This window comes from Simochromis diagramma, unplaced genomic scaffold (assembly GCF_900408965.1).
Source record: "Simochromis diagramma unplaced genomic scaffold, fSimDia1.1 OVJJ01000361.1, whole genome shotgun sequence".
NCBI lineage: Eukaryota > Metazoa > Chordata > Actinopteri > Cichliformes > Cichlidae > Simochromis > Simochromis diagramma.
Window position 1 is genome coordinate 13,432,176 of NW_024386860.1, and position 26,906 is coordinate 13,459,081.

The 26,906-nt window shown below is 40.6% G+C and overlaps 1 protein-coding gene across 1 annotated transcript in view; it reads right to left on the bottom strand.

The window, feature by feature from the left end:
* The window catches only part of LOC120732810 (SREBF chaperone), a 30,365-nt gene extending 3,981 nt beyond the window's left edge, over positions 1-26,384 (bottom strand). The window contains 24 exon segments of the mRNA XM_040030647.1: positions 285-407; positions 409-492; positions 664-744; positions 935-1,101; positions 1,249-1,331; positions 1,745-1,830; positions 1,923-2,466; positions 3,025-3,140; positions 3,710-3,911; positions 7,755-7,904; positions 8,384-8,769; positions 9,152-9,364; positions 9,645-9,743; positions 9,900-9,994; positions 10,083-10,195; positions 11,935-12,061; positions 13,891-14,063; positions 14,802-14,907; positions 16,669-16,889; positions 17,381-17,538; positions 17,906-18,026; positions 21,256-21,456; positions 23,759-23,809; positions 25,948-26,384. Coding sequence (XP_039886581.1) covers positions 285-407; positions 409-492; positions 664-744; positions 935-1,101; positions 1,249-1,331; positions 1,745-1,830; positions 1,923-2,466; positions 3,025-3,140; positions 3,710-3,911; positions 7,755-7,904; positions 8,384-8,769; positions 9,152-9,364; positions 9,645-9,743; positions 9,900-9,994; positions 10,083-10,195; positions 11,935-12,061; positions 13,891-14,063; positions 14,802-14,907; positions 16,669-16,889; positions 17,381-17,538; positions 17,906-18,026; positions 21,256-21,456; positions 23,759-23,809; positions 25,948-25,955 — 3,708 coding nt within the window. The 5' untranslated portion in view covers positions 25,956-26,384.
* Positions 26,385-26,906: the final 522 nt, after the last annotated feature.

The window sequence follows — 26,906 nt, forward strand, 5'->3', positions numbered from 1 at the left end:
CAGGACATTTTTGGAAAGCTTTTTGTGATGACTAAGGAGCGTTTCTTTAGTCTCTGTCAGATATAGAGACACAGCCGAGTACTATCACACTGAATATGGCCAGTTGGGTATGCAAACAGGAGACCGTTAAAGGGAGCTAAACCGTTGGAATTTTGGAGTTACAGGGAATTACACTGTTGAAAGAAATAATAATTGCAAAACACCTGTCTGATGCCAGGTTAGGCTTTAGAGGGTTAAAGAAATAAAGACGTGAAGGAGACAGATTAAAATGCAAAGCACAGTACCTGCTGTATTGAGTACAGCTTGATTCCAGTGCTGCGGTCCCAGATACAGATGAGGTCATCCAGTCCTGAGCTGATGACACAAGAGGTTGTACACACCAGCGAGGTGACATCACCACAGTGACCCGTAAACATGGCTGACTCTGCTCCCTGTCAGGACATCCCACAAGCAGATGGCGCCGTCCTGCCCACCGCTTGCTAGAACCATCGTCTGAGAGGAAAAAGTTTGTAATTGAGAGTCTAATTTACTGTTTCATGAAACAACTTCGTGGTTTTACTTTGGTAATTCCTCTATTTTGACCCACGGTTTTTAGAGAAAATATTCACCAATGCCTCGGTTATCACAATATGAAATGTTACGAGACGCGGGGATATTGCTGACCTGGTCTAAGTAGATGGCTGTAATCCCTCCAGAGTGACCTTGCAGGGTAAAGAGGCAGCAAGAGTCCTCCAGTCGATAAACCTAAACAGCACACGCAGATAAGGATGATCTATTAAAAGCACTATCACAAAGACTGCTTTTGGAGTTTGCTCATATTTTTTATTTTTTATTTTTTTTACTGCCAGTAAGATCCATTCTATAGAGTTTAATGAGAAATCAAAACAATATTTGTTGTACTTGAAATAAAAAGGACAGAGTGCAGGTCTGTTACCCGGACTGTGTGGTCTTGGCTGCCAGTGACGACTCTGCCGGCAGCTGCACGAAGCACCGTGATCGGCTTTTGGTGAGCACACTGTACGGAGCGTGTGAGCTGGCAGCTGATCACATCCTCACTGCTGTAACAGGGAGACTGAGGCATGCTGCTTCGCCCAGGGGGACCTGGAGGGAAAAATTATTTACGTGAGGGAGAGGGGGAGAGAAAAACAAACAAAAAAACAAACAAAAAAAAACCTCATACTGTACATTTTTCCCCCAATTAAAAATCAAACTCATACAACACTGATGCAGAAACATTTCAAGCCTCACCTCTGTACTGCAGCAGACCCAGAGGTTTGTTCATCTCAACAGTGAAGAAATCTAAGGACCCGTTCAGCCTAGCTGCCACAATTCTGGGAAGGAAGAGACACTCCGAATAAAGAACAGCAGCGCATAGTAGCCACAAGTAGGATGACACACTTTTGAATCTCTGTCAGTGCGCCCAAGGGCAGCTGTGGCTACAATGTAGCTGTGGCTACAATGTAGCTTGCCATCACCAGTGTGTGAATGTGTGTGTGAGAATGGGTGGATGACTGAATGTAGTGTAAAGCGCTTTGGGGTCCATAGGGACTAAGTAAAGCGCTATACAAATACAGGCCATTTACAATTTACAGCATACATCTGATGTGTTACAATCTAATGTTATAGAAGCAAGTAACATCTTTTAAGAGGTTGGAAAATTACATAAAATAAAATAAATAATTAGTGTCCCATTAAAATGACCGAAAAATATTTTTTGCCGATTTAGAGCACGTGTGTGTTTAACCTGTTGTTGAGAAAGGCCAGAGCTGTGATCCCAGAAACACCGTCTTCATTGCTGCAGCGTAGCCACCCTTCCACTGCATCCCACAGCTGTAACCAGATGCAATTGTACAGTGATTCTAAACACCAGCGGATCAAGAGTATGACTTTTTTCAGAGTGACATGTGAAATTTTTTACAAACCTCCAGTTTGCCGCTGCTCCTCCCGGCAGCTATCAGATTCCCTCTGAGCTCCATGGCCCAGACAGAACTTTCCCAGTCTCCTGCCGCTTGCGCCCCAGCCATCGGGGATCTTTCTTGGATTACAGGTGTAGCTGCTTCCCCTAAGCTCGGAGTCCTCTGGAGTTGAGCGCCTGATGGGGGCGAGGAGGAGGCTGAGGACGGAGAGGCGTAGGTAGATGGTGATGGGGGCTCGTGCTCCATGTAGGCACGCTCCACCAGTCCTCCAAAATCAAAGCCTGCTCTGGGTGCGGTGGACAGGTGGGAAGGGGGCTGGGAGGTGAAGTTGGTGTCAATGAGCGGGGTGAGATCGGGCTGGTCAATGAAAAGAGTGGGACGACTGGGCGTGGTGCGGCGTCTTACTGGGTAGAGCTCGTCCTCTGTCAGCCCGTCTCCATTAAACGAGATGTCTCGTTCAGGACTCAAACACTCTGATTCTTGAGCCCCGGTCATGCTGTCCCAGCCATTCCGGTGGTCCCAGCAGCCACTGCTGCTGCTCCGCCTCAGCCTGAGAAGGAGGGAAAAAAAAAAAAAAAAAAAAAAAAAAAAAAAAAAAACATTAGCATGACTTGAAGAGATAAACTGACTTTGCGTTTGCAGATTTACTGGCAAACATTAACACACAAAAGGTCTGATAGGCAAAAATAAATTGATAATCTAAAAACCACCCATGAATACCAGATTGTCCCTGCTCACTGCATATTCCACATCATGACTACTTTCAGTTGTTTCCTTTAGTGGTCAGCACAGATGATCACCAGCCTCCATCTCACCCTATCCCAGCATCCTCTGTCATAGCAACCCTCTGAGTGTCCTTTCTCACTACATCCATGAACCTCTGTAGACTTCCTCTTCTGCCTGACATCTCCAACATATTCACTTTAATACAATCAATTTTCAGCCTCAAATTTCCTAAACTGACAGATTGTTTTTAAACTAAATTTTACTTAATGGAAAAAAAACAAAAACAAACAATTCCTAACAATGTAAAAGCAAATCTGGAAACATCTCAGAGATCAATATGACATTGAAATGTTTTTAAAACAAGATATTAAGAGCGTCTCACCCATGATTTGGAATGACAGTCAAGCAGTCCCCAGTCTGTGCGTCCCAAACTCGGATCTGTCCAGCCAGGCAGCAGCTAGCTAACAGCATCCCATCGCTAGCCAAACACTCGATATCCTACAGGACGGAAACATGGAGCAGGAAGCCGGTTTAAATAAGACTAAAGCGATCAGCCAAAAAAGAAATTAATACACATTTATTAAATTCAGCATTTTGGTTTTAAATGGCCCACCCTGTACTGTAGTATAGTACTATGAGCAAGTGTGAGTGTACTCTTGGCTTAAACCTCAACACAGCACAAACACATTTCTGTATCTTTTAAAATCGCTATAAAGCATAGGAATCAGCTGTTTGTTTTACCCTTTTTTCAAATTGACATTTAATCTATATTTGCTAAGCAGATTTTATATAATTACAGCATCTGAGTCATTGCAACTGAACTCATTAACACTGGATTTATCTGCACCACATAGATGAGATCTGGTCTTAAAATACATCTGAAATACAAATTAACTAACATTGTTAAAAAAAAATAAAAAAAGACAAGGGAAAGAGGGAGTGTGCAAATAAATCTGACTAAATAAACAACACATGCTATTTTTTCTTTATATATGCACAGTGTTGCCTTTCTTATGAGCTTGTTTGGTGGACAAACAAAGACTGCGGCGTCTCCATTTTAGTCTCACCATACTGTGGCCCCTCAGCAGCAGTGGTGAGATCTCGCTGACAGGTGGTGAATAGCCGTAATCGTCACAGGGCAGGTCCCCTCGCCGCCGCCGCCCGTGAGGGACACCATTCTGACCGTAGTTTCGTGGGCAGAGAACGCGATACAGACAGAAGAGCAGCAGAACCAGCAGGACACCCGCAGCCAGGCCCAGAGCTGCCACCCTGGATCCAAAGACAACACAAAAGAGTCAGGAGTGCAGTGCCACCACACTACAACACATTTACCACAAACAATGACACAGAAGCTGAACTTCTGTATATGCTCGTCAACTCCTTCACAAAATCTTTCGATGTACTGCACATTTGTTGAAGCTCTGGATCTCTAACAGACTTTTTATCTATCACAAAATACTGTGGAGATGCTGAGTTTCCTAAAATATTATCTGCCCAACTCGTGTATAAAGATCAAGCAGCAAAGTGAGAAACTGTTCATAACTGACAACAGATCTCGATGTTTACCTAAAACATTGTTCTGCAGCTGCACACTCACATGTTTATATAGTTTGTGTGTTGAACAAGTACAACTGTACAAATCTAACTCACAATATGTGGAACTGACCGCTTGGAAAAGAAAAACCATGAAAGAGCGCATGTGCCAGCTCTTCTGTGGAATGTGGAGCTAATGTGATGATAACCTGGCAGAGGAGTGTTGACTTTCTCTGCTTTAAAAAAAAAAAAAAAAAAAAAAAGGTAGAGCTTTAACCCTTTCCCCCCATGAAGGGAACATTTTGACGGCCAGGATTTTTGAAATGCAGCTGTATGGGGAGACAAACATCGCACAAACATCTGATGCACAGTCAGTAATCTTGTTCTACAAACAGGCCAATATGGGACAAACTCCTCAGTTCAGAAAAAGAGCTTTAAGGGTTACTCCTAGTAGGCTTTCAAGGGGTAAAGGTGTACTACTACTACTACTACTACTACTACTACTACTACCTGTGCTTATCTTTATTTTGCTAATGGCTACTTTTTTGGCCATTTGTTTTCCAATGAGTAAAATCCATCTAAAGTCCCTGACATCATTTAAACTCATACAGAAACAAATAAAAACAAGGCAGTCTGTGTACTTCTGTTAGCTTTTAAAAACACTTTAACTGCAATAACAGGAGAATTACTGCCAGCAGAAACGAGTTGGGGAACCAACATTGACACACAGTTGCTTATTTACACATCCAGCACCTCTGCAAATAAATGGCAACGTTGCCCCAGTTTTACTCATGTTCACAATATAAACGGCAAAATATTCACTTTCTTTTAGCTCCGTTTTGGACTGTAGCCACTTGTGAGGGAGATGTGTAGCTCATTGGTTTCTGGTGATGATGTAGTGGGATTTTTGAACTTGTTCAATACAAACAGATGAACAGCAGTGAGAATGAACAGGAGAAAACTTGAGTTTGCATTTCAGTCCTTGCCATGTAGTTTTATTTATAAACTCATTTTAGATGTTACTCTAAAAAAAGAAGAAACAGCACAAATGATGATGAACTCTAATCCTGTGTTCAGACCTATTACACACTACGGTTACTTCACACAAACATCCAGCGGTTTTCGAAGGTAAAATCAGAAACAGATGAGATGGAGTCAGTATTAACTGGTTCAAACTGTGTCATTAACTTTAACCACTGATTGCACAATTTTTTATTTTAGCTGTCTTTTTTCCTGTTTAAAGTTGCTTTTGATCAAGATGGTTTTAAAAGGAAATATAATTTCCCCATGTCTTTCAAAAAAAAGAAAAACTTGTGTTAAGAGGAACACTGGAAAGCTCTTCTTGTGTTAGTCTATGAAATTGCTCGTGTATGATCACACAAAAGTAGGATGAGAGACTTTATCCAGTTCAAAACTTCTCTTAAACAAGACAAGGCCACGCTGACTCGTTTGTTACATGTAAAGATCTTTGCTCCAGATTAAAAGTACAGAGAATTCCCTTGTAACACCTTTATCAGTCTGGCCTTCCATCTATCAAAACCAGTGTTGATGTCAGTTGCCAATTCCCAACTGTGAAGGTCACGACCCTGACCAAACTGCTGATAGCAATCATATCTGCAGTCCAAAGATGACCAAAAACATCACACTTATGTCAAGGTGACAGACTGGTTTACACAACACGGTACAGTGTTGTTGCGGCAGATAGATGAGGCTGTTATAAGCTGATAAAGCTGGAAAGGACAGTGAATCTGTGTCTCTGAACCTCCCTCTAAGATAAAGAACATTATCTTCCCATTTTAGCAGCTTTATTGGACCGATATTGTACACACACACACACACATCGATCGCTCATCATTGTTGTGTAAAAGAACACTTCTAGTCTTAAGACTGAACTACAGAAACTACAGAATTCACAAATTTTAACCAAAGTTAAACTTTAATTTCCATAAAATAACAATCTAACAACATTTCTAATGGTGTTGTACCTTAAGTACTATGGTAGACTGGGGGTGAGCTTAAATGTGCTCGCCAATGTGCCATGCCACTGACAGCTAGTCTAGTTGTAGTGAGTTTCTGCAATTATGTCTAAAATTGTATTTTTCACTGTGACTTTGACCTCTGACCAAAGTCATCACTGAAGTCTATGCTAACACTGAAGAAATTCCTAAGATATACTTGTACAGTAAATACTTCCCACACAGGATTAGCCCATTGTCCCTGAATGTGTCACCTGCTAAGGTAAGGAAAAAAAGCCCCACAAAAAACACTGACAAAGCCTGTAAAGTAAACAAGTCAGCCAGGCTTGGCCAGTTAGAGAATATGAATACTTGCTAAAGACGGAGATAACCCCTGGCATTATTAGAATACACACAAAGAAACTGCATTTTCACCTCACATAAAAGAAGATTACCATCAGCCCAGCAACACAGTGAGCACTAAGTCAAACATGAAACGTAGGTGCTCTTTTACGCCCTTCTGTGTTATGTCAACTTAAATACTGTAATAGAAAATACATCTACAGCACTGACCAGTTTAAAAGTAACTTAAAAAAATGTTTTTGATTTTGAGAGAAGTGTCATGATTTCTCTTTGCAAGACCTCCAAGAGCAGTTTCGCAGACAGACTAAGACTGCAGCTGAAAAAAAGAGATTTTAGTCCAAAATTATGTTATTTCATGTCTGGAAAACTAAACCTGAATGGCTCAAATGCCCTAAATGCTATTGTACTTCACTGCTCCAACTTCAGCAAAACTGCAGAAGGAACTTAAAGGCTTCAGTGTCCAAGGTGCAATCTGTTCAATGACACACTGGTACAAAGTGTGAAGGTCAAGGTCCTTTACCTGCTGTGGCCCCTATTTACACTCAGCTGTGTGACGTCAAGGTTTTTGTTTTTTTCTAACCATGTGCAAAAACAGTGATCGCCAAACTGAACTGAAACTAAGAAAAGCCGGGGGCCTGAAAAAGATATCACTCATTCAATTAGGCTAAGAAGATTGTGTTTCTTTGTAAATTGGTCTAAAACAAAAATTATATGAACTCATAAAAACAATCAGAGCCGGTTCATCTGTACCTTCTTTCATAAGATACTAATTAAGGCAGCTAATTTAGCATTCAGAGGATTCTGAGATTTCAGCATTTTCCCCTTGTTTCTTTAAGCATGTGTCTACATATTACACATAAATAATTTCCTCATGAACTTATAATAACAGCAGGAAAGTACCCAAAACAACAAGAACCCAAACAAGCGGGGATTAACATGACCCAACAGGTGGTAAGCTGCCCTGCCTGTAGATCCTACATGCATATATTTGGTCAGATCAACATTTTCACAGAAATCCTTTCATTTCTTGTTTGGAGAGCTGTAGGAGGCTTATGTTGCTTTGAGAAACATCCTTTTCAATGCGAGTCTCTAGAATAGTAGGGGCAAACAACTCAAGTAGCCACACTGATGGAAAATCTGCTGGATTTAAATAATCAAAAGTTACCCTTTTAACACCTTAAGGCATGCAGGTTTATCAAAGAGTTTGTGAGGCAGTTCAAACTTAAAGCGGGAAGATGTCTGTGTCTTTCTGAGTACTAACTTGTAGAGGGTGAGGTCTGTCTGCAAGTCAGCAGAAACCTTGAGAATGGGTGGTTGAGGGTGTCTCGTGTCCTGAGGGTGACGTGCGTCAATGGCCTCCTGGGGTGTCAGATGAACAGTGATTGGGATGACAGGTAAGATGCTAATGTACCTGTAAAAGGACAATAACATAGTGGACATAATGAAGCTGAAAGAAAAATCGAAGCAGAATTAAAGACTTAAGAAAAAAAAAGAAACAAAAAAAAATTGTTCCTGGCTTTTCCACCTTTAAAGTGGGAAAGTGTTTGTTGGACAACGCATAAGCACATAACTGAAGTAGGTTACTTGTTTGTAGCTGCATTTTCCATGTGGAGAATGGCTGACAGAAATTAGTTGTTCTTTTTGTCCATCTTTTATTTGGAGTTGATATAAACTTCATAATGCAACATTTTGCAGAAACATCACATACACGCCAGGAATGAATCAACACATTATGCTGCACCAGTATCATAACGAGGCAAGAAAATCTAAACTGCTTCACTTGCTTTCATGGAAGATTTGGGATCTCCACTACAGTGTAATATACCGTTTCCCAATTAAGAAAATAACAGACTGACGAACAACAACAAAAAACTCCCCAGCAGCACTCGCCTTTTTGCTAAAGTGATGTTGTAGTAACTGAAGAGTGATGGCCAGTGCCTGAAGGACAGTCTCCTCCATCCCTCCTCATCCTCCTCCCCCCAGGTGATCTGAGGTACAGCGGGTGGGGACTGTGGAATGGGCTCTGCCCTTGGAGGGCCATGATGTCCCTGCGATTGGTTCTCAGGTAAAGGAGTTGGATCTGGTGCACGATGGATGCTCAAGGTGCTGGTAGGATCCCCACCTCGAAAAACCGGGGCCACTCCCAGGTGTGGGGGCAGACCGCCTCCCCCGGGGTCGCCTAAGGGGCTTTGTTCAGACACCTGTGCAGCCAGGTAGGTGCGGATTCCAGCTGGGTCGGTATACACAAGGATACCAATCCAGATCACTGTGCCAGCCTAAAAATGAAAAAATAAAAAGGTCATGTTGATCAGTTAGCTGGAATATGTGGCCAGCTTCATTTTACATTGAGCTGATATTTACTTAATTTAGACCACTTTAACCTAATGCATGTATATGCTTGTATTAAACGAATCCACCTTACAGTATAGGCATCTTTACATAAATTGTTGGCTTTATGTAGGCACAGCAATAAGCTTGCAGACTGTAAAAGCTATTCTGTTAGTTTTAAAGCTGAAACAGACATTCACCCCCCCGCCAAAAAAAAAGATCTTGTCAGTCTTTGCCATTGTATGAAAGAATTAGAAGCTGACAGCTGAAGACAAATGGCAGCAAAAAACACAAAAACATTTACAGTCAGTTCTGAATTTGTCTTCTCACCATGATGATGCGCTGAGCCAGGCGCGTGCGAGCCAGGAAGTACACCACACGCAGCCTCTTGGGGAGCCTCAAGTTTCTAAAGGCTGGGGTCTGCAGAGTGATTGTATGCGGAGAGGGTCGCGGTGGAGGGGGTACCTCACGTGTACGCAGGGGGCCTGGCTTGGGTGGAGGCATACCTGCTTCAGCTGGCAGGCGGCGGTTCAGGTCAGCCAGCTAAAGGGAAATAATGAGGTTCACACATTTTTTTTTTTTTTTTAACATCGTTTTTCATATTTTAAGTCAACTTCACAATACATGCTGAAAATATCAAGAGTGATTATGTGTCTCAGTGCTGGTTATGTTTTTTTTTTTTTTAACTTTTAAACTCAGTTCTTGCCTGGTGCACAAAGGTTTACATCACATAAAACTCTTGTTACTTAAATCTAATGTTGAGTCCAGCATATTAACTGTGGGGGGAGAGAGAGATTTGAAAGTATGCATATGCGTTTCTCACCTCCATGCGGCGAATGTCTATAGATAGTACAGTGGTGAAGAAAAACATCTGCAGGAAGAAGTCAGACACCAGCCCCACAACAGCAAATAAACAGAATTCCTAAAATAAACAAACCAGAAGAGACATTAACCACATAGAAGCATTTCCCACCTGGCTTGATTTAGCATTATGCTTTGCTTATTTAATAACAATAACTTTAACTACAGTTTTCTCCTGGTGCACTTCCTTCAACAGTTCCAGCATTTGTCCTCTTACCTGGATAGCTGGCACAAGAGTGAAATATCCAATGAGGATAATACACAGCTCAGTGGCCATATTCTTCATGATAGACCAGCTCTCATTACTAAGGCCTGAAAAAACAGAACAACAATCAGGGAAAAAATAAAGAAATGCACAATATTTAATAAGCCGTGACTAAACTACATTCTCCAAACTTACCTTGAGCTATGCGCAGTTTGACCTCGAGGTCGACAGGGGTGGAAACCACAGACTTGGTGAGCACCAAGACGTTCTCCAGCCCGATTACCACCACCAGATAAGGGAAGATCTCACTGCAGGGAGAAAAATAAAATAAAATACCCTCAACTTTGAGTACAGTTATCTTTGGTAATATACACTTTCACCACATTACCACTGTGTGGAATTCTGTTTAAATTACAAACACAAATGTACTTTAATAATGCAGCCGCCAAGGCACCGAGAAAATGTATGTGGTCCACTCCTATGTTTTGTTTGTTTTTTTTAGTTATAAAAATCAGTCATTTAGGGTTCAATTTTTTTTTTTTTTTTTTTTTTTTTTTTAAATTCTTGGCCCACATAGCTGGGAATTTCCCTGAGATTAGTATGTGTGACAGATTAGTTTGACAGGATAGATAAGCTTTAGATGAGGCAAGTGTATAACTGGGTCACACACACTCAGTAACACTGTACATAATAAAACACACACACACACACACACACACACACACACACACACACACCCACCCAACACTATCTGTATCTCACCAGCTTTGTGTGTGAAGTCGATTATGACTCTGCAGATTTGCATGTTGCAGTCATAGTTTTGGTACGTTGGCCTTGATGTGTGTTTATGCAAGCACATGGCCTGGGCATGCACAGCCCATGGAGGACTTGCATGGATCTTAGTGGCTGGTTAACAGTACCACTGTCACGCCATGAGGTCTGCTTCCTAATAAACAGCTCACGATTGGACAGCCATTAAACGTCAGTATCTGAATACATCTGCCCCATATTTCAGTCCATCCCACTTCCACACAGTGTTCTTCCTTTTCCATACACACTAACACGCTGTTTGCCCACATGAAGTGATCATTAACAGAACTCCATGTACGATCAATACAGAAGAAGAGGAAAGTCAAAAGTCAGGTACGTGCACGTGAGTTGGTAAAAATAAGGATACAACTGACAGCCAGCTAGAGGTGTTAACATTAACAGGATATATTTGAATGTCAGTAAGAGCAGGAGAACAATGAAATTACTGCAGACATAATTTCAGTGGTGATTCACAAGTTAAACTCATCCTTCAACCTCTTAAAAATATTAGCTAGTAAGTGTTTTCAGGCTGCCGCAAAGAGTTGACTCTGTTCATTTGGACATAGTGTTTTCAGAGAGTTTCCTGAAAACGCTACATCCAGACGAACAGAATGAATTTTTTAGGACTTCCTTACCTGGATGATTGAGCATGCATGAAGACAGCTTTTAGGCTGGTTTAAACAGCATTCATAATAAAGAAAATGTACTGTAAAAATAGTTCATGCACTTAAAAGTGTAAGGAGCATTCAAGTGCTAATCACTACAGTCTGAAGTTAAAGCTACTGTGGAAGGTAAGTGCAATAGCACTGGAAGCTACTTCAGTTAACTAACATACAACGATGCCATATGCATTAGTTTCTACATGCAAATACGAGAAGAAAACAAAACAAAACAATGTTTTACTTTAAAAAGAATGGCACTGACTGGAATGAAACTGATTCCTTGCTTTGGTGTAATCAAGGGAAACAATGAGTATAAGTCATGAAAGTACAAGTACCAAGTTGCTCTCAGTGATGCAAACATACATTTTTGCTGCGTCTTGATTAAACTGTTTTCTTGGCTGCCTGATTTTTGAAACAGTCTCTGCATTCCTTGGCTTAAATTTTAGGCTGAAATCTAATAAGCGTCTGCTGCCAAAATGGCATGTGCGTTACTGTTCCTGGCAGATGAACAAGAGCAGAGACCAGACCCCTTTAGTAATCTTCAGACACTCAAGTATGTAGAAAATGGTTTTTACCCTCCATTAAGTGTGGGTGTCAGTCCAAACAGTGTACACAGACCCACAGACATGAGCAGAGAGCTGAGCACTGTGACCACAGCAGCCAGAGCAAGGCCCCACTTAGATTTCACCATGTCGATCTTACCTGCAAGGAAGAAAAAGATGATATGTTGACGACTTCACACTAACCAGCTGTACAACTATTCAAATCCTCAGCCAGACCTTGTCTTAAATCAAATGATGGTGATCATGTGGAGAAGGCGTTTAAGCATTTCCAAAATTACATTTCTAGATGGCAGGTGATGACACTGAACACTAGGCTTGCTGATAAAATATGCAGGAGTTATGAAATGAAACTGTACAGGCTATCCATTTCTCAAACTTGCAGGTTTTCTTTGAAATGACAATTCTGAAAATGACTACGCTGTAAAATAAAACAGCAGCTGCATATTGTTGTAACAGATGTTTGTTCAATTACAGTTTTCCAAGGCAGCCTCAAATGTACACTCTGATTTTCCAGACTGGAAGGAGAGGTCTTTCTCAGAAGGGAACAGATAGCAAAACAATGATGAGACAAATAACTGAACTTTCTGACCTCGATGTATCAAAAATAAGAATGAAACTTAAACAGACTCAACATAAGAAAGAAAGCTCCGTTTTATTATCAGAGCAAAAAAACATCGTGGACCCTTCTGACCTCTCAGCTTTCCTCGAACCTCAGGAGAACAGAAATAAAGACTGTGCGCTTCATCTTTCTCACACATTCTTTCCACTGTCTAATGCTGCACAGACCCCGTTTCATATCACACGTCCTAAATAAAATTCCCTTCTTTTTACTGTTTAATGTGAATTTCATGAAGAACGGTTATACAACTGCAGTGGCTGCCAAGTTCTGCCGAATGCTTTTTTCCTTTATTTACATATTTTAATGTTTAAAAAGAAATACAATTTTTCCTTAAACTGTATTTTGCGCAGCACCACTTTTCACTGTCTGAGACACTAGCAGCCCAGTCTGCTCTGACGTGTAATCAAAGTTTCTTCACTTTTCAGTTGGCATAAAAGTCAGGCAATGTTGGTTAAACATGTAACACTGAAAGTCAAAGAGCTGTTGATGCTAAAAATCTGAATCATAAAAAAGCGACATGCTAAATATTTCTCTGGTGGTCAAAATTACAGCACAGCCATTTCTTCAGCATCTCTGAATGGTTACATTTTCAGAGGATATCAGGATTTTAGTAGCAAAGCGAAAAGTTGTGTTTGCATTGATTGCAATGGTGTGCGTGTGTGATTTCTTGCTTGTTTCACTGTTTAACAACAAATATTGTGTTACTGAGAATTTAAAACAGCATGAACGTGCAAAGAGCAGGAAAGATGTGCTAACAACAAACATCAAGGTATTTCTCTGAAGCTTTGGAGATACTGACATCAAAATAAAACCTTACACTTGTGTTTACCTCATATTTTCTGTGATCACAAGGTGTTCCGGTATTATTATAGAATATTATGGCTCTCTTTTGGGTTCATTAAGAAACATTAGTCTCATTGAATAATTATCTAAATTATTATACTGCAATTACAAGTGCATATCAGGAGCCAATTGTGAGTAATTTAACCACCTTGCAGGTGAAAATTCATTTGAGTACTTGGACGGCGTGTGTGTCTGTGTGCACGAGTGTGTGTGTTTGTTCCCTGAGCTAATGTTTGTGCTGGCAAGCTGCCGATGGTTTGGTGGCTGCATTCTTACAGCGGTGTGCAATGTTCCCATGTGAGGATTATCCCTGCAGCAGACAGGGACAACCTTGGCACCCAAACACTTGTGCACACAAAAGGGCACAGCACGTTTTGCCCTCATTCTCTGGCACTTTTCTGTTTTAACTGTGGTGAGGTGTGCAAACAAGTGGTAGTGGTGGGGGGAGTCGAGATGTTTGAACACTGCACAGAGTACAAAGCAGATTTAAAGGGAGTCGGACTAACGTGTAGAGAAGTAGATGTAGGCAAAAAGAATGATGTATGTGGTGACGAGGGGGATGAGTTCAGCAATGCCGATCTCCTCCTTGAAGTGGACGTGAACCATGTGGTCATCTCTGAGGGTGCAGTTGGCGGATGGGTGAAGCTGCTTCAGGCGGGCCCGTAGGCTGCCTAGGAACCTGGACACACAAATAACAATTAATCATCGTCACATGGAGTAACAAACTTCATCACTCCATTTTTAATTTTGAGAAACAGACACTTTGCCTCGAGGGACAGATGTCATTAATCCAAGGAGAAGACAGTTCTGACTATTTATGCCGTTCTATTGAAAAAGTGAAATACAATAAATTGCAAAACCTAAGTCACAGACTCCTACTCTGTTCAGGCTCCAGAGTTAGTTTGTAGATCTCAGTTTCAGTTAGTTTCCAGAGTTGGTTTGTTCTTTTAGTTTTTAATGTATAGAAACATAGTTTGACTGTGGGCAAGCCCAGAACAGACAGACGATACAACAGAAAACACTTTCCAAAAGACACTTGACTCAAAGTCATGGAAACATCCCAGTCTCACGCTCCTCAAGCTTCTTCTCTGAAAATTTTAGTAAACTACAAAAGATTGAAATTTTTCCAATTTAGTTCCATTAGTAAAATATATATTTCTTAAGTGTAGTTTGTAATTATCTTTTTTTATTTCTGTTTACCGATTTTAACTCTATTAGTTTAAAGTTTAAGTGTGTATTTTGTGTCTTAAGCTTTTTCTAAAGCAGCATTACCGTCCAAGAGTCACAGAGTTAGAGATGACAAAAATATGAAACGAGAAAAAAAAACAAAAAACTAAATTTTCCAGTGACATCCCTTAAAACTAAATTTAAATAGAACTGGCTTTTAGTTTACTGTTCTATTGCCTTTGTAACTCACCTTGCATCATAACTGGATAGAACTACAGTGATTGTGTAGGTCACCACCCTCTTCCTGTTGTAGTGACTGACCCCCGAGTACTTCACAGGAACCCCGAACAGCAAGTCTAAAACACACACAGTAAACCTCTTCATGTAAATAGACTCTTCATATTCTAGTAACAGACCATCTTTTTACAGATCACTTTAGGTTGACCACTAGTTATTTATTAGTCACCAGCCAAACATTCTCAAAGCCCTTAGGTCTGTGTCAGAACAGATACAGTTACCACTTCTTTATAAGAATAAAAAGAAAAGAGACGTTTTAGAGCAGTTTTAGGCTCAGAAAGCTTTGTGGGAATCTGCTGTTGTCACCAAGTTCTTTTGATCTTAGTCACAACACAAGGAAACATCTTAGTGATCAGGAGCACACGTGAAAGCAGAAAAGAAAAAAAAAAAAAAAAAAAAAAAAAAAAAAAAAGCAAAACAAAAAAATCCCCCAAAACCCTAAGTGACAACATCCTGGTTTCAATAATGAAGTTAAACGGCAACTTGAAGCTCACTCGAAAAGCAAATCAATCCATCAGCTCTGGTCTCAGACATGAGGGTGAAGTTATAAAGGAGTAAATAAGTTCAGGAACCAAAATGGCAACTGCTATAAAACTAAAAACTAAGCCATTAGAATGCAAGCCTGGAACACAATCACTAAACTCAGATCCATCCATACGTTCACAAAATGACCTCAAAATACATTCATCCTCACTGACTGCCATCTCTCATAGTTATATATTTTACACTGGGTACCTGGTGGAGTTTGGGGCTCCCCTGCCCTGCAAGAGCAGCTGAAATATAATCCCCAATGTAACCAGGCTGACAAGCCTCGAGTCAGCTCAGTGTGAACAAGCACATCAGTCTAACTTTATCTGACAGCCAAGCTGTCCCTGACTATATCTTTAATATCTCTTGAAGTGGCAGATGTGGCAAAATGCTGAAGGGGAAACTTGGTTCACTATGTCAGTGGGTAGCATTTTAAAAGAATTCAATAAGTTCCCAAGGAATGAAACTGCTTGTTCTCTGTCAATACGAAAGCCTCTTAGTTGGCTGATACAACTAATCCCCTGCTCACTACTACCGACAATTACTCATGCTGAATGATGGCAGACTACTTTCAACAAGGCAGTCAGAGTATAACACATTCTTTTCCCCTGCACTTTAACAGACTATACAACAGGCACGAGGTACTCAATATGGTGACCACCAATGGCAGTTTCTGACAGACTCGATTTAAAAATGCCTGTAGTTCAGAATGAATTAGTCATCTCATGGATCATTGCATGGCAAAGAGCAATAAGAACACAGGCCGGACTGGAGCTTTCAGATTTTGTCAAAATAAAAAAAAATAAAAAAAATGCTCCCACACCTACTGACAGGCGTGAGAACATTTCGGACACAATGACAATGTCCTATTGTATTACGATTTGTTAATTACTTAATACATCGATTTTCACAAGGACCAGTTAAGGAAGCACTGAAGCTCTAATCTTGGGCACGCTTCAGGATGACACCACATGCTCTGTGGACTGTGACAGAGACTTTGTCTGAACACATTCACTTAACCACTCCTTGGCAGGGTACGCAGTGATCACACAAGTCACACAGTTGGTTACAGTAACAATTATTAGAATGTGAGTAGAACCTCAAAAAGAAAAACGTCCAAGGGCTTTTTCTGAGTAGAATATGGTAGCAGACCAAACTGAGTTATATTTATGTACTCGCCTGTTGATCAAAGGTCTGTCAAGGGGATGGTTTGTTAGCAATACTGTACACAGAACCTACTGCACACACACGAGGGGAGGCCACTACTGAATCAGAGCTTTCCCAATTACTACCTCGCAATGTCGCTGAGGTGTGCAAGCCTTTCGGTTCATGTTTCTGGATGGTCTTGAGGGGGTCGGGGTCCGAGTCAAACAGCTCCCGTTGGTTCTGCCAGTAGTTGCCAGGAGAAACAAGAAGGCAGCCATGCTCTGGCAGCACCGACTGCATCCGCCGTAACCCTGGAAACAGGTCTGTCACCTGGAGACACAAAGACTCCAGACTGCGAATGCCGGAGCTGACAAGACAAGAACGAGACAGCGGTAAAGACAAGAGAAGAGGAGGTGTGACAGAAGACGAGGAAATCAATGCAGTACAGCTCACGGATACCGAATGCTCCTGGAATAAATGAGATTTAAATAAACTAATAAAGTATTGAACAGCAATAAATCGTTAATGTAAAAATAGTTAAACAAGTATTTAATTGAAACCAGAAGCACAAAAGTAAAGCAAACTGTTCTGGGAACTATCATTGATACAGTAGATTAGTCAAACAGAACAAACCATAAACTTTGTAGTTTACAACAGATCAATAACTCAAGGTCATTGATGTTTATCTCCCCCCCCTTGGACTAAATTCAAAGAAGCTTTTGGTTCACAGCTTTCCTTCCACAGCCCTCTGCTCTATGAAGTGTAGTCTAAGTATAAGGAAAGACTAATGTAGTATTTTTTCCCCCATTGTGTTACTGCAAATTTACCACAGTCACATATCAGTGCACCCAAGCTTACCTGTCGGAGTGAACATGGTTGCGGATCTCTTCCAGCAGATTGAAGACTCGACCAAGAGGCGACCGAAAGACATCCACCGGCACCAGGCTGTTGTCCCATGGAGACACTGCTGCCTTCACCAACACCTGCTGGATGTAGGCGACCGGAGGACCCCGGTACTAGGGCAAACATGTAGGCAACTTATTAAGAAACAGATTGTGATTAAGTACAATGAACCAGCTACTACTGCCGACTGATTTTAATATTAGTATTTAATATTAACTAAAAACGTATTCTTTGTTTCTTATTCCCCTTGTTACAGCAAATTAAAACTAGTGTTGACAAATCGTGTGAGCCACTGTTTTACTATTTATGAGCCTCCAGCTTTGCCCAGCCATCATTTTTGAATATTCAAGCCTAAGATTAAAATGTATTTCAGGTTTGAATGCCATAGCTTAAACACATCCTAAGGAAATAAAACAAAAGTGATAGTCAGAAACAGTACAGAAATACAGAATCTTATAGATTTCATGTTTTTTCTCCTACCCAGTCAGGGCGCTCTCCAAAGTCACCCTGAGGCTCATGGAAAGGAACGCTGTAGTCTCGCAGCCCTGTGGTGAACTCCACAGGACCCGTCCCAGGCAGGGGGAGCCTCAATAACGGATAGCTAGCAGGAAGAGAATGTGGGGGGGGGGTTCACATGTCAAACAATAGGAACAAAGGAATTGAGTTCAACTTATATTTATGCATCTACATCCTTTTGTTCATTCATTAATAAATGGAAAAGACATTCTCACTGTAACGCAAACCCACATGCATGCTTTCAAAGAAAGCAGCAGACAGCTATACACTACGGACCAATGAAGCCACCACGATAACGGTGAGCGCTTCCCTGTGATGCATGTTGCAACACTTCTGAGTAGATGAAACCAGCACCTCTGGCTTTTCCTGCCAGATTAAGTTTCATGCGCAACCCAGAGAGACCCGCTCCCTAGTTCTCCTGGAAAAGGGCAGGTCTTCAAGAAAACAAACTTCATCTGAGAACCAAACCACTCCCTTCTTTCCTTCCTTCTCTGCATGAGTCTATATGTAGAGGAAGCACGTTCAGTTTGAAATGATAGTGTTGAGCAACCCTGAAAAATACCTGAAAGACTGAGCTGGTGGTGGCAACAGAGGTGGATGGAATAAAGCTTTTAAAAGACTCTCTGAAGTGTTTTGGATGTATGCCCACTGTCTTGGTGCTTACTTAAAATGGAAAAAAAGTCATCACAAAATTATCAAAGGAAGTCAATTCCTTCTTTTTAAAAAAAAAAAAAAAAAAAAAAAAAAAAAAAAAAACCCCAAAAAACAAACAAACCACAAACCACATTTTTATTTTTTTCTTATGCCTAAATTATGTCAAATTCAGCCAAAAGTAATCAAATGTGCCTTCATCAGCTTTATAATAGGGATTTTAGCAGAGCACCTCAAGCTTCCCACTCAGGCTACAACTAACAACTAATTTTATTCTCAATTAACGCAATGCTGACTTTCTGAATTCGTTGATTTTGTCAAAAACAAGAAAAACACTGATACACCTCTATTTGTTTGCATAACCTTAATCTAAGGTCGTGTTGTAGTTGATAAATAGTCCAAAAGTCAAAATAGTTTTAATGTCAAAGAAATGCATCAAATTCTCACATGAGAGAATGTAAAAGAAATTAAATATTTATATTAAAAATAAATCATGATTTAATTATCAAAAGCAGTTGCTGACAAATTGTTCACTTTTAATTAAACTAAGCTGTAGCTGTGCTGCCCACATGGCTGTCGTAAAGGCCGCTGAGGATAAAACAAAGTAAGAATTCATCTAATAAAAATGGGCTCTCTCCTAATGAGGTCAAGCCTGGAGAAAATTAAGTGCTCCCCAAACATCACCATCACACACTTTTTTTTTTCTTTTTTCTATAAAAATGACACAATACAGCCTTCAGCAGTTGAGCTGTACCCCAGTTTAGCAGTATAAATAAAGTTATGTTTTAATTTTTGATGATGTACATCTTTAGCTGGAAAAGGAAAAGTGGCCTGACAGAGGTTCAGAAATCTCAGCAGCTGATGAAGGATCAATTGGGTCACTGGTACCTTTGTATCCAGCTTATATGAACATATTGTACTCTAATACAAATATCAATTCTTGTCTTTTCGATGGAAACCTCTGCCTGCTTTTCGCTGTGCCTCACCTCCCTCTCCCTCATGCCTCCTCCACTCTCCTAGGTCACTGTACCTCCACAAAGGCCTCTTTTGTGCCGAGCCAGCCCCCCTCCTGACAAGCAGATGGAGGGACAGGCATCCCATTCTCACAGGGCCACTTTCTCACAGCCCTCTGCTCTAGCCCTGCCTTAACATCCCCGTTGTCCAGCTCTTTTCTTTCATTTTACCCCGGGTGGTAGTTAGTCGCCCATTTGGTCAGCACCCCTGCTGTAAGTTGCAGCAAGGACAGCACGCTGCAGGTGCATGTGCGCGTTTCTGATTGTTTTACAATGCCTTTACTTACAAAGCCTGTCAAACTCTGACCCATGTCCTCTCTTTTGACCAGTGATTTAGCAAGAGGAGATATGTGCGTGAGTTCAGTGAATGTTTGTGTCATCGTGTCAGCAGGAGGCTGTTGTGTGTGTACAGATGGCCAGTTAAACTGAGCTGAACTGGCCAACTGAGTTTTCCCCTCTGAAGTCACTTTCTCCATCTGTCTGTTTCTGTAAAGTGGATGACAAGATTTCCTCTCATCTTTTAACAGAATTGGTACTAAAAGGAGGTCATCATGTCCACAGGTTCTTGCAAAACAGTCTGCTGTACTGTTTAGTAGATTTTGACTGGACTAGGGCTGCCACAAACGATTATTTTGATAGTCGACTAGTCACCGATTATTTTTGCGATAAGTCAACTAATCAGATCGCGCATCCATTGGACGTAAAACGTACAGCTTATTGCACCAGCATGCATCTGCTCTTATATAACTATCATTAGCTTACAGCTTTAAGTGTTTAAGGTATGTGCTAACTAAAAATAAAGATGCAGATTGCAGTGTTTCGGTGGAGTTTAATAAACTCAGCCGTCTGCTCCTTGCTATCTAAAATATAACAGGACACCGGAGTATATTCTCGAGCATCTTACACTTCTGATAATCAGTTGTCTGCTTGACGTTTATTAAGCTGTGTAAAAACTATAACTTTAATCTCAGCCAAACTGATTTACTCAGGAACAAATAAAATACTTAAAATAAAAAATAAAAAATAAAAAAAATCACATTTTAAGTTATCTAAGTGACTTTTATATCATGTTTAACCTGAGTAGCGAAAGACGGCGGTGGGTTTGAAAACGATTTGCCGGGAGTCCGGTGTTCTCACCAGCTCTAGTGAGCCTTGCCCCGTTCAGTCCGTTATTACGCTCTTAAATCCTACTACTTATTCCCGCATCTTTTGGGATCTTACAAAGCTTCAAACGATGCGTCAACTATTAAATTAGTCGTCGACGTAATCGTGACTAGTCGACTAATCGTGGCAGCCCTGGACAATGTTTCAAAAGCAGTTTTCTGAACCCTGCATAGGTGGTCAACTAGCTGGTCACAGTACAACTGTTCAACACAACCACACTCTCTGGGAAGGTAAAAAGTGAATCTGAGGAGGGGGAAGGTGTATCTTAATAAGGAATAAGAGGGAGCATAATCAGACAGTTTCACCATTAACGTACTTGGTTGTATACAAGAACAAGAACAGGAGTAGATGCTCCACAATGAACTCATCAGTATAACACGTAGGTGTAAATGCCAGCTTGTCAGTTTTTCAAAGTTAAAAAGAAATCCATATTACTGAAACTGTTCCCTGTATGCTCAAATTACTTATATTACACTCAATACCTACCAGCAGGTGAGGATGCTGGCCGAGGTGAAGAGGATGATGGGTACTGGATAGGAGGCACACAGCAGCCCGTGGCGGTAGAAGGCCGCTGAAATCTTCTCTCTCAGCTGCTCGCGCAGCGTCATCTTGGTGGGCTTGGTCAACTCCCGGCCATTGGGAAGAACTGGGCGGCCGAGGACAGTTCGCCGCGGGGCATCCAGGGACCTACGAGTGCAAGCGAGTCAATAGATTCACCGAATGAATATTTAATTTCACACATTTTAAAGCCAAAACTCATGGGATAATTTTGACTATAAAATTATTCATTTTAAAACTTTTAATCCAGAGGGGAATCTGGTATAATAATTAAGTCATTTAATGATTTTCTAGGGGGAAAAAAAAAAATGTCTTATATACTCCTATGAGATCTGAGAGTTCAGAGAAAGGGGAAGACTTTATATTTAAGACTAAACTTGTTATGGAGATTCATCAGACATAGTGAAACTGAGTGAAATCCTGTTTTATAACTGATAAATAATTATTTGCATACATAAGACATATTTTCCTTTCAGATATATAACATGTGATATCCCAAATTACAATACTTTTTTTTTTACTTCAATATTTTAATCTAAGAAAAGCATAAATTCCTTCCAGAGAAAATAGATTGTACTTTTTTTAAATACTGAAATTGCTGACACTGCATCCAATCAGTCTAAATAATGCAATCTTATAAAGATGTATTACAAAAGCAACAGTTTTCATATTTTTAAATAACTGGCACAGTTATCACTGTTTAGACGTAAGCACATGTGGAACAAAATAGCAGCACAGAGGCAAGTTTTATAAATATTGTCATCCCTCTCTTATCAGGCCAAATCGTGTAGTGCATCTCCACAGACTAACACACAGAAACAGAGGTCCGCTCTATTACTGAGAAGCTCTGTCCTGGAAAACTAATTTGTTACACACATCTTGTGGTGCCATTCTTACTGCTAACTAAAGGCACAGTGTGTTTTTTTTTCGTTCAAACCAGCTCATACTGTGGTCACATGCTGCATAGCACTTAAACACACGACTCATTCAGTAGCCCAAAAGGTGTGGACACATTCCCCACGGTGGAAAATATCCAACTGTGGTACAGCAGTGAAACATACATGCTTTACTGGTCACACCTGGGGAAAATTACAACCTCCACGTTCCCTGAAACAACTGTTTCTCAGAAATTTCCTGTAAAGTTACATTTAGATAATAATGCACAGGAGGATATGATGGTGAAAATGGAAGAGGGTAATGTTTAACTATTTAAAGAAATAAAAAAATAAAATAATAATAACAACACAGGTACTGAAAAGCTATTTGTAGAAGACGAATTCATTAAGTCATTAATCATTAGTCACCACCTAAATATCTTTCGACCTTTGGACAGAGAAAGCAATTGGAACACACATCTGACTGCTGGACTTCTTAGCAGTCTTCCAACATGAATCATCCTTTGAGCCAATCCTAATATTTCCATAGCTATAAACAGAACAAAATGCTTTTCATACAACAGGATGCCCCGAAACTCTGAATACAACAGTCCTGTATACTCATTATTGATGCTAATGAATTCTAGTAGCTGAACTTTTAGGTAACTTTGATGATCCCAATTTATCCAGCCATGGTACAGCACACATACTATGTGCAATATGGTATAAAGGAAACAGCTAAAGGAAACCAGCAAACTTGTTTAGCTATTTCCATCGATTGAAATTTAAAAGTTAGATAGTTGTGTAGACCAGATTCTTTCATCCATATTATAGGAACTGAAGAATTGTTCTCTGGCATAAGTGCACATTTTATACACATTATATGAGTATCGACAGAGATATGTACAAGTACACAAAAAAATATTTTTAACTGACACCATGCACTGATAATTTGTCAATCAACCAACCAACAGGTTAACATACTCTTAACTCTGATTGGCATCATAATCTCTGGTTTCCATTCTATACAATAATAATCACAATCATGACAACGTCCGGAAATTGACCATCGTTCAAATAAAGAAATGTTAATGTTAGGATGATAAACTTCGCCTTGGAATGAAGTAAACTGCCAGACTAACTGCTTGAGTTTGATTTGACTTATCTGAATTCAACATTTGATTTCTCCAGCCTGACCCCCCTAACATGACTCTGTGCTTGAACACTGATGTCAACTCTGTTGTTAAGTGAACCACCTTTACGTCAAAGAGTTCAGTTTTTCCACCTAACAACAAACGCAATCACCAAATAGGCCTCCAATCGCAGTTCTCGTTTCCCTGTTTACTCAGTCGGCACGTTCAGAGCTGCCTATCAGTGTAAACACTGCTCTATTAAAATATTTAACTGGGTTTCCTGGCACACATACAGCAGCTGGATTTGTTCAGTATCTTAATCCACCCGCTCTCACCTCAGCTTCTAAAATCATGTCAATAAGCAGCATGAAACTGTTAACCAAACAGTGTTGTTAGACAAGTTAGGCTGTTCTAAGAGCATACCTGCCAATGGGAGACCAGTTTATCTCTCTGGCTTGCACCCGCTGAAGTCCCCTGAAAGCAGAAACGGTGGGTTTTTTTAGCTTTACGTGCGCTTTGTGGTTAACACAGTGCTCCCTCCTCGACTCAGACAGACTGTGTAATTGCTCCGCTTGTCCCCCCGAGAACAGCGGAAACATTCCCCGGGAGGAATTTGCCTCAGGAGTCTCTTGATCTGCTGTTATAAATACTCCATACAGTAAACACAGCAATGTCCTAGTAACCTTGCACAATAGGTGCAGCAAACGTTAAAGGCAGATTTTGAAGTAATGACTTTCTGCTCTCAACCTGGTCCTGGTTCCAGGGGCCGCCTTGCCAGGGAAAATTTTCAATGAATGCCTCCATCTCTCAGTTGTTTGTCCAGCAGGGTAAGTGGGTGTAGCTGTAAGGCCCGATTTGGCAAAGGGTCAGCACCATCTCCGTCAGTGAACTAATCCCGGATTGAGCTGATCGGAAACTCAGCGAGCAGGGCTCAGGACCTGTAGCCATCCCCCATCATCTCCCTCCTCCTCTGGCCAAAGCCGGCCAGCGTACTATTATGCCAGTTACAGCAAGCCAAGACATTCACCATCTCAAAAGCATGGTGTATTTGAGAGAGGCTTGACAAGTAAAATGTAACAACTAGGGCAGATATATTAACACCAGTCACAGGTCAAGTGCTGGTAAGGAGTAGCCGCTCTTATCTTGAGCCATTTTTGGCAAGTGACCAGCAATTATTCAGAAATCCTATTCTGTATCACAAGATAGTGTTTGTTAGGGAACACCATTGTCTATGGCTGTAGTACATTAAAAACAAAATATATTATATAACACAAATAACATTTCCTGACTAAGTCAGGGAAAAAGTCTCAGCTGAATGAATAACCATGTGCATTTGTGAGTATGTGCTAAACAAATAATCTAACAAAGAACAGCTTGTATGCATCTTACATGAAAACTCAGCACATTTACTCACAAAACACAGCATTTCACATTGCAAGTGCAAATTCAGTTAAGGAGATCATTGTGGACCTCTTTAGTGTACCTTTCCGATTAAGACTAAGGTAAGACTTTGTCAAAAAGCACAAAGCTAAAAGACTGCTGCTATGAGAAAAATGGTGCACGGAGTTCATAGATGCAAATTATCAATAAAATTTAGAAAAGCAAAGCTTACCTCTTTTCAACACATGCCATGAATGTATATTCCTTAAACAATATTTCCTCATAAACTGCTGCAAATCCAAGCACCATACCAATACCCACAAACATTCCAGCAAGCATTAAGCTGTGTCCGTTCTTTGCGGCATAATTGCATCAAAATTCAGTGACATAGTTGCATAATTCTGAGGCATGCGCCTCTGATAACTGAGGACCATTAGTCCTGCTATAATTGCAGAGAGCAGCTCAATATGGATGAGCCGACTTTTACAACCAGCGCTGATGAGAAAAGAGGGTAATGTCCTGTCAATGAGTAACCACATTTGAATAACAGATGGTGCGTAATAGGCGGTCTACTTCCTTACAAGCACCTCTCTCAAAATACAGTTTTTAAAAATGAAATATATCTTGGTTAATTGATGGACATATACTAAATTACTTGCTAAAGTCTTCTTTACGCTCTAAGGTATACTAAAGCAACCAGGGTTGTGACATAGCCATCACAAGACAATGAACAACTGCAAGAAGGATGATGCAACCCTGTTGCAATATCACCTGCTGGTAATCACAGTAATTATCAAACCAACAATCAGAAACCGGCAGGGATTAATGAATAAAATCAGAAAGTGCAGTTTAAATATGTACACGTCTTAATCTCATTTATAAAAACTAACATTAGAAAGTGCCTACCAACAAATGTCAAATTGAGCGAGAAGACACCACTCACCGAGCTGAAGCAATGATAAATTATGTTTACATGCAATTAAAAACCTCAAAGGGAACAGTTAAATCTCACCGTTTGCCCTGACAGGTTTATATTCCATATGAGAGCATCTAGCTTTATTATTAAAATGGCATGTGCAAAAAAGGCTAGCTGACAATATCCACCGCTGCCTCATCATGGTTCATTAAATAACACTTAAAATGCCTTAAACATAAGAGCAGAAAACAAGCGCTGAACAAACAGCTATAATGATGATAGATCAATGTGTTTTATGTATTATGTAAAAACTTACGATGTCATGAAGCTCAGGCTAAACCTGCTAGCAAACAATTAGCTTTGCTAGCTGTAAATAAACCCGGGTCCCAATATGGACCCACGCTTTAAGCTTAAAAAAAGAAACAAATTGTGACAGTTAACATACCTCAATTAACACAGCTGTCGCTTATAAAGTACCACAGATTGATTCCAACAACGGCGCATAATAGAGTAAAACTACAGGTAGCATGCTTGGTGTTAGCACGTCGTTAGAGTGCGCTCTGAGATGCTCCGGGTTCATGTGTAAAGGTACCACACTTAAGTTATGAGCTTATTCGAGCCCGAAGACGGCAGCTTTAATGCTACACTCATAGCAACATTGAGTAACCTACATAATAAATAATTCAACAGTTCCGGTACTTTACACTTACACGAAGCTAAGTTTCACAGCTAATGCTAGCAGTGCGCAGCTCAACTTGCCTGGACAAATTTCAGAGTCCCTCCTAATGATGCTGTTGTTGTTGTTGTTGTTGTTGTTGTTGTCCTCGTGGTTGAACTGGTAAGCAATCGCTCTATTCCTTCGGTTCCAGATTTTACTAAATGCTAACGCATATGCCTCCCATTAAACGCCAACATATAGACGCACCGTCTCAGCAGTTACTGGTTGTCATATCCCAATGAAACCTCTCCCCTTCGACCTCTCAACTTGCACGCTGTTACAGTGGGGACATCTAGTGGATATGATGGCGACTTTTTAGGCATCCTGTGCAAATTTAGGAACCAATTTCCTGTTTGAGTCTACGTGTCTGTGGCTTCTATGCTAGATTATTGTAATTTATTATTATAGTGAAACTTGCTATTATGTATGGGTCAGAGACGGTGGCACTAAAAAGACAGAAAGCAGGGCTGAAGGTGCCGGGAATAAGTACATAAGAGAGACAGATCGGGTTGTAGTCAGAGTTAGAGGGACAAGCTTGAGAAGGAGGGATAGTGGCT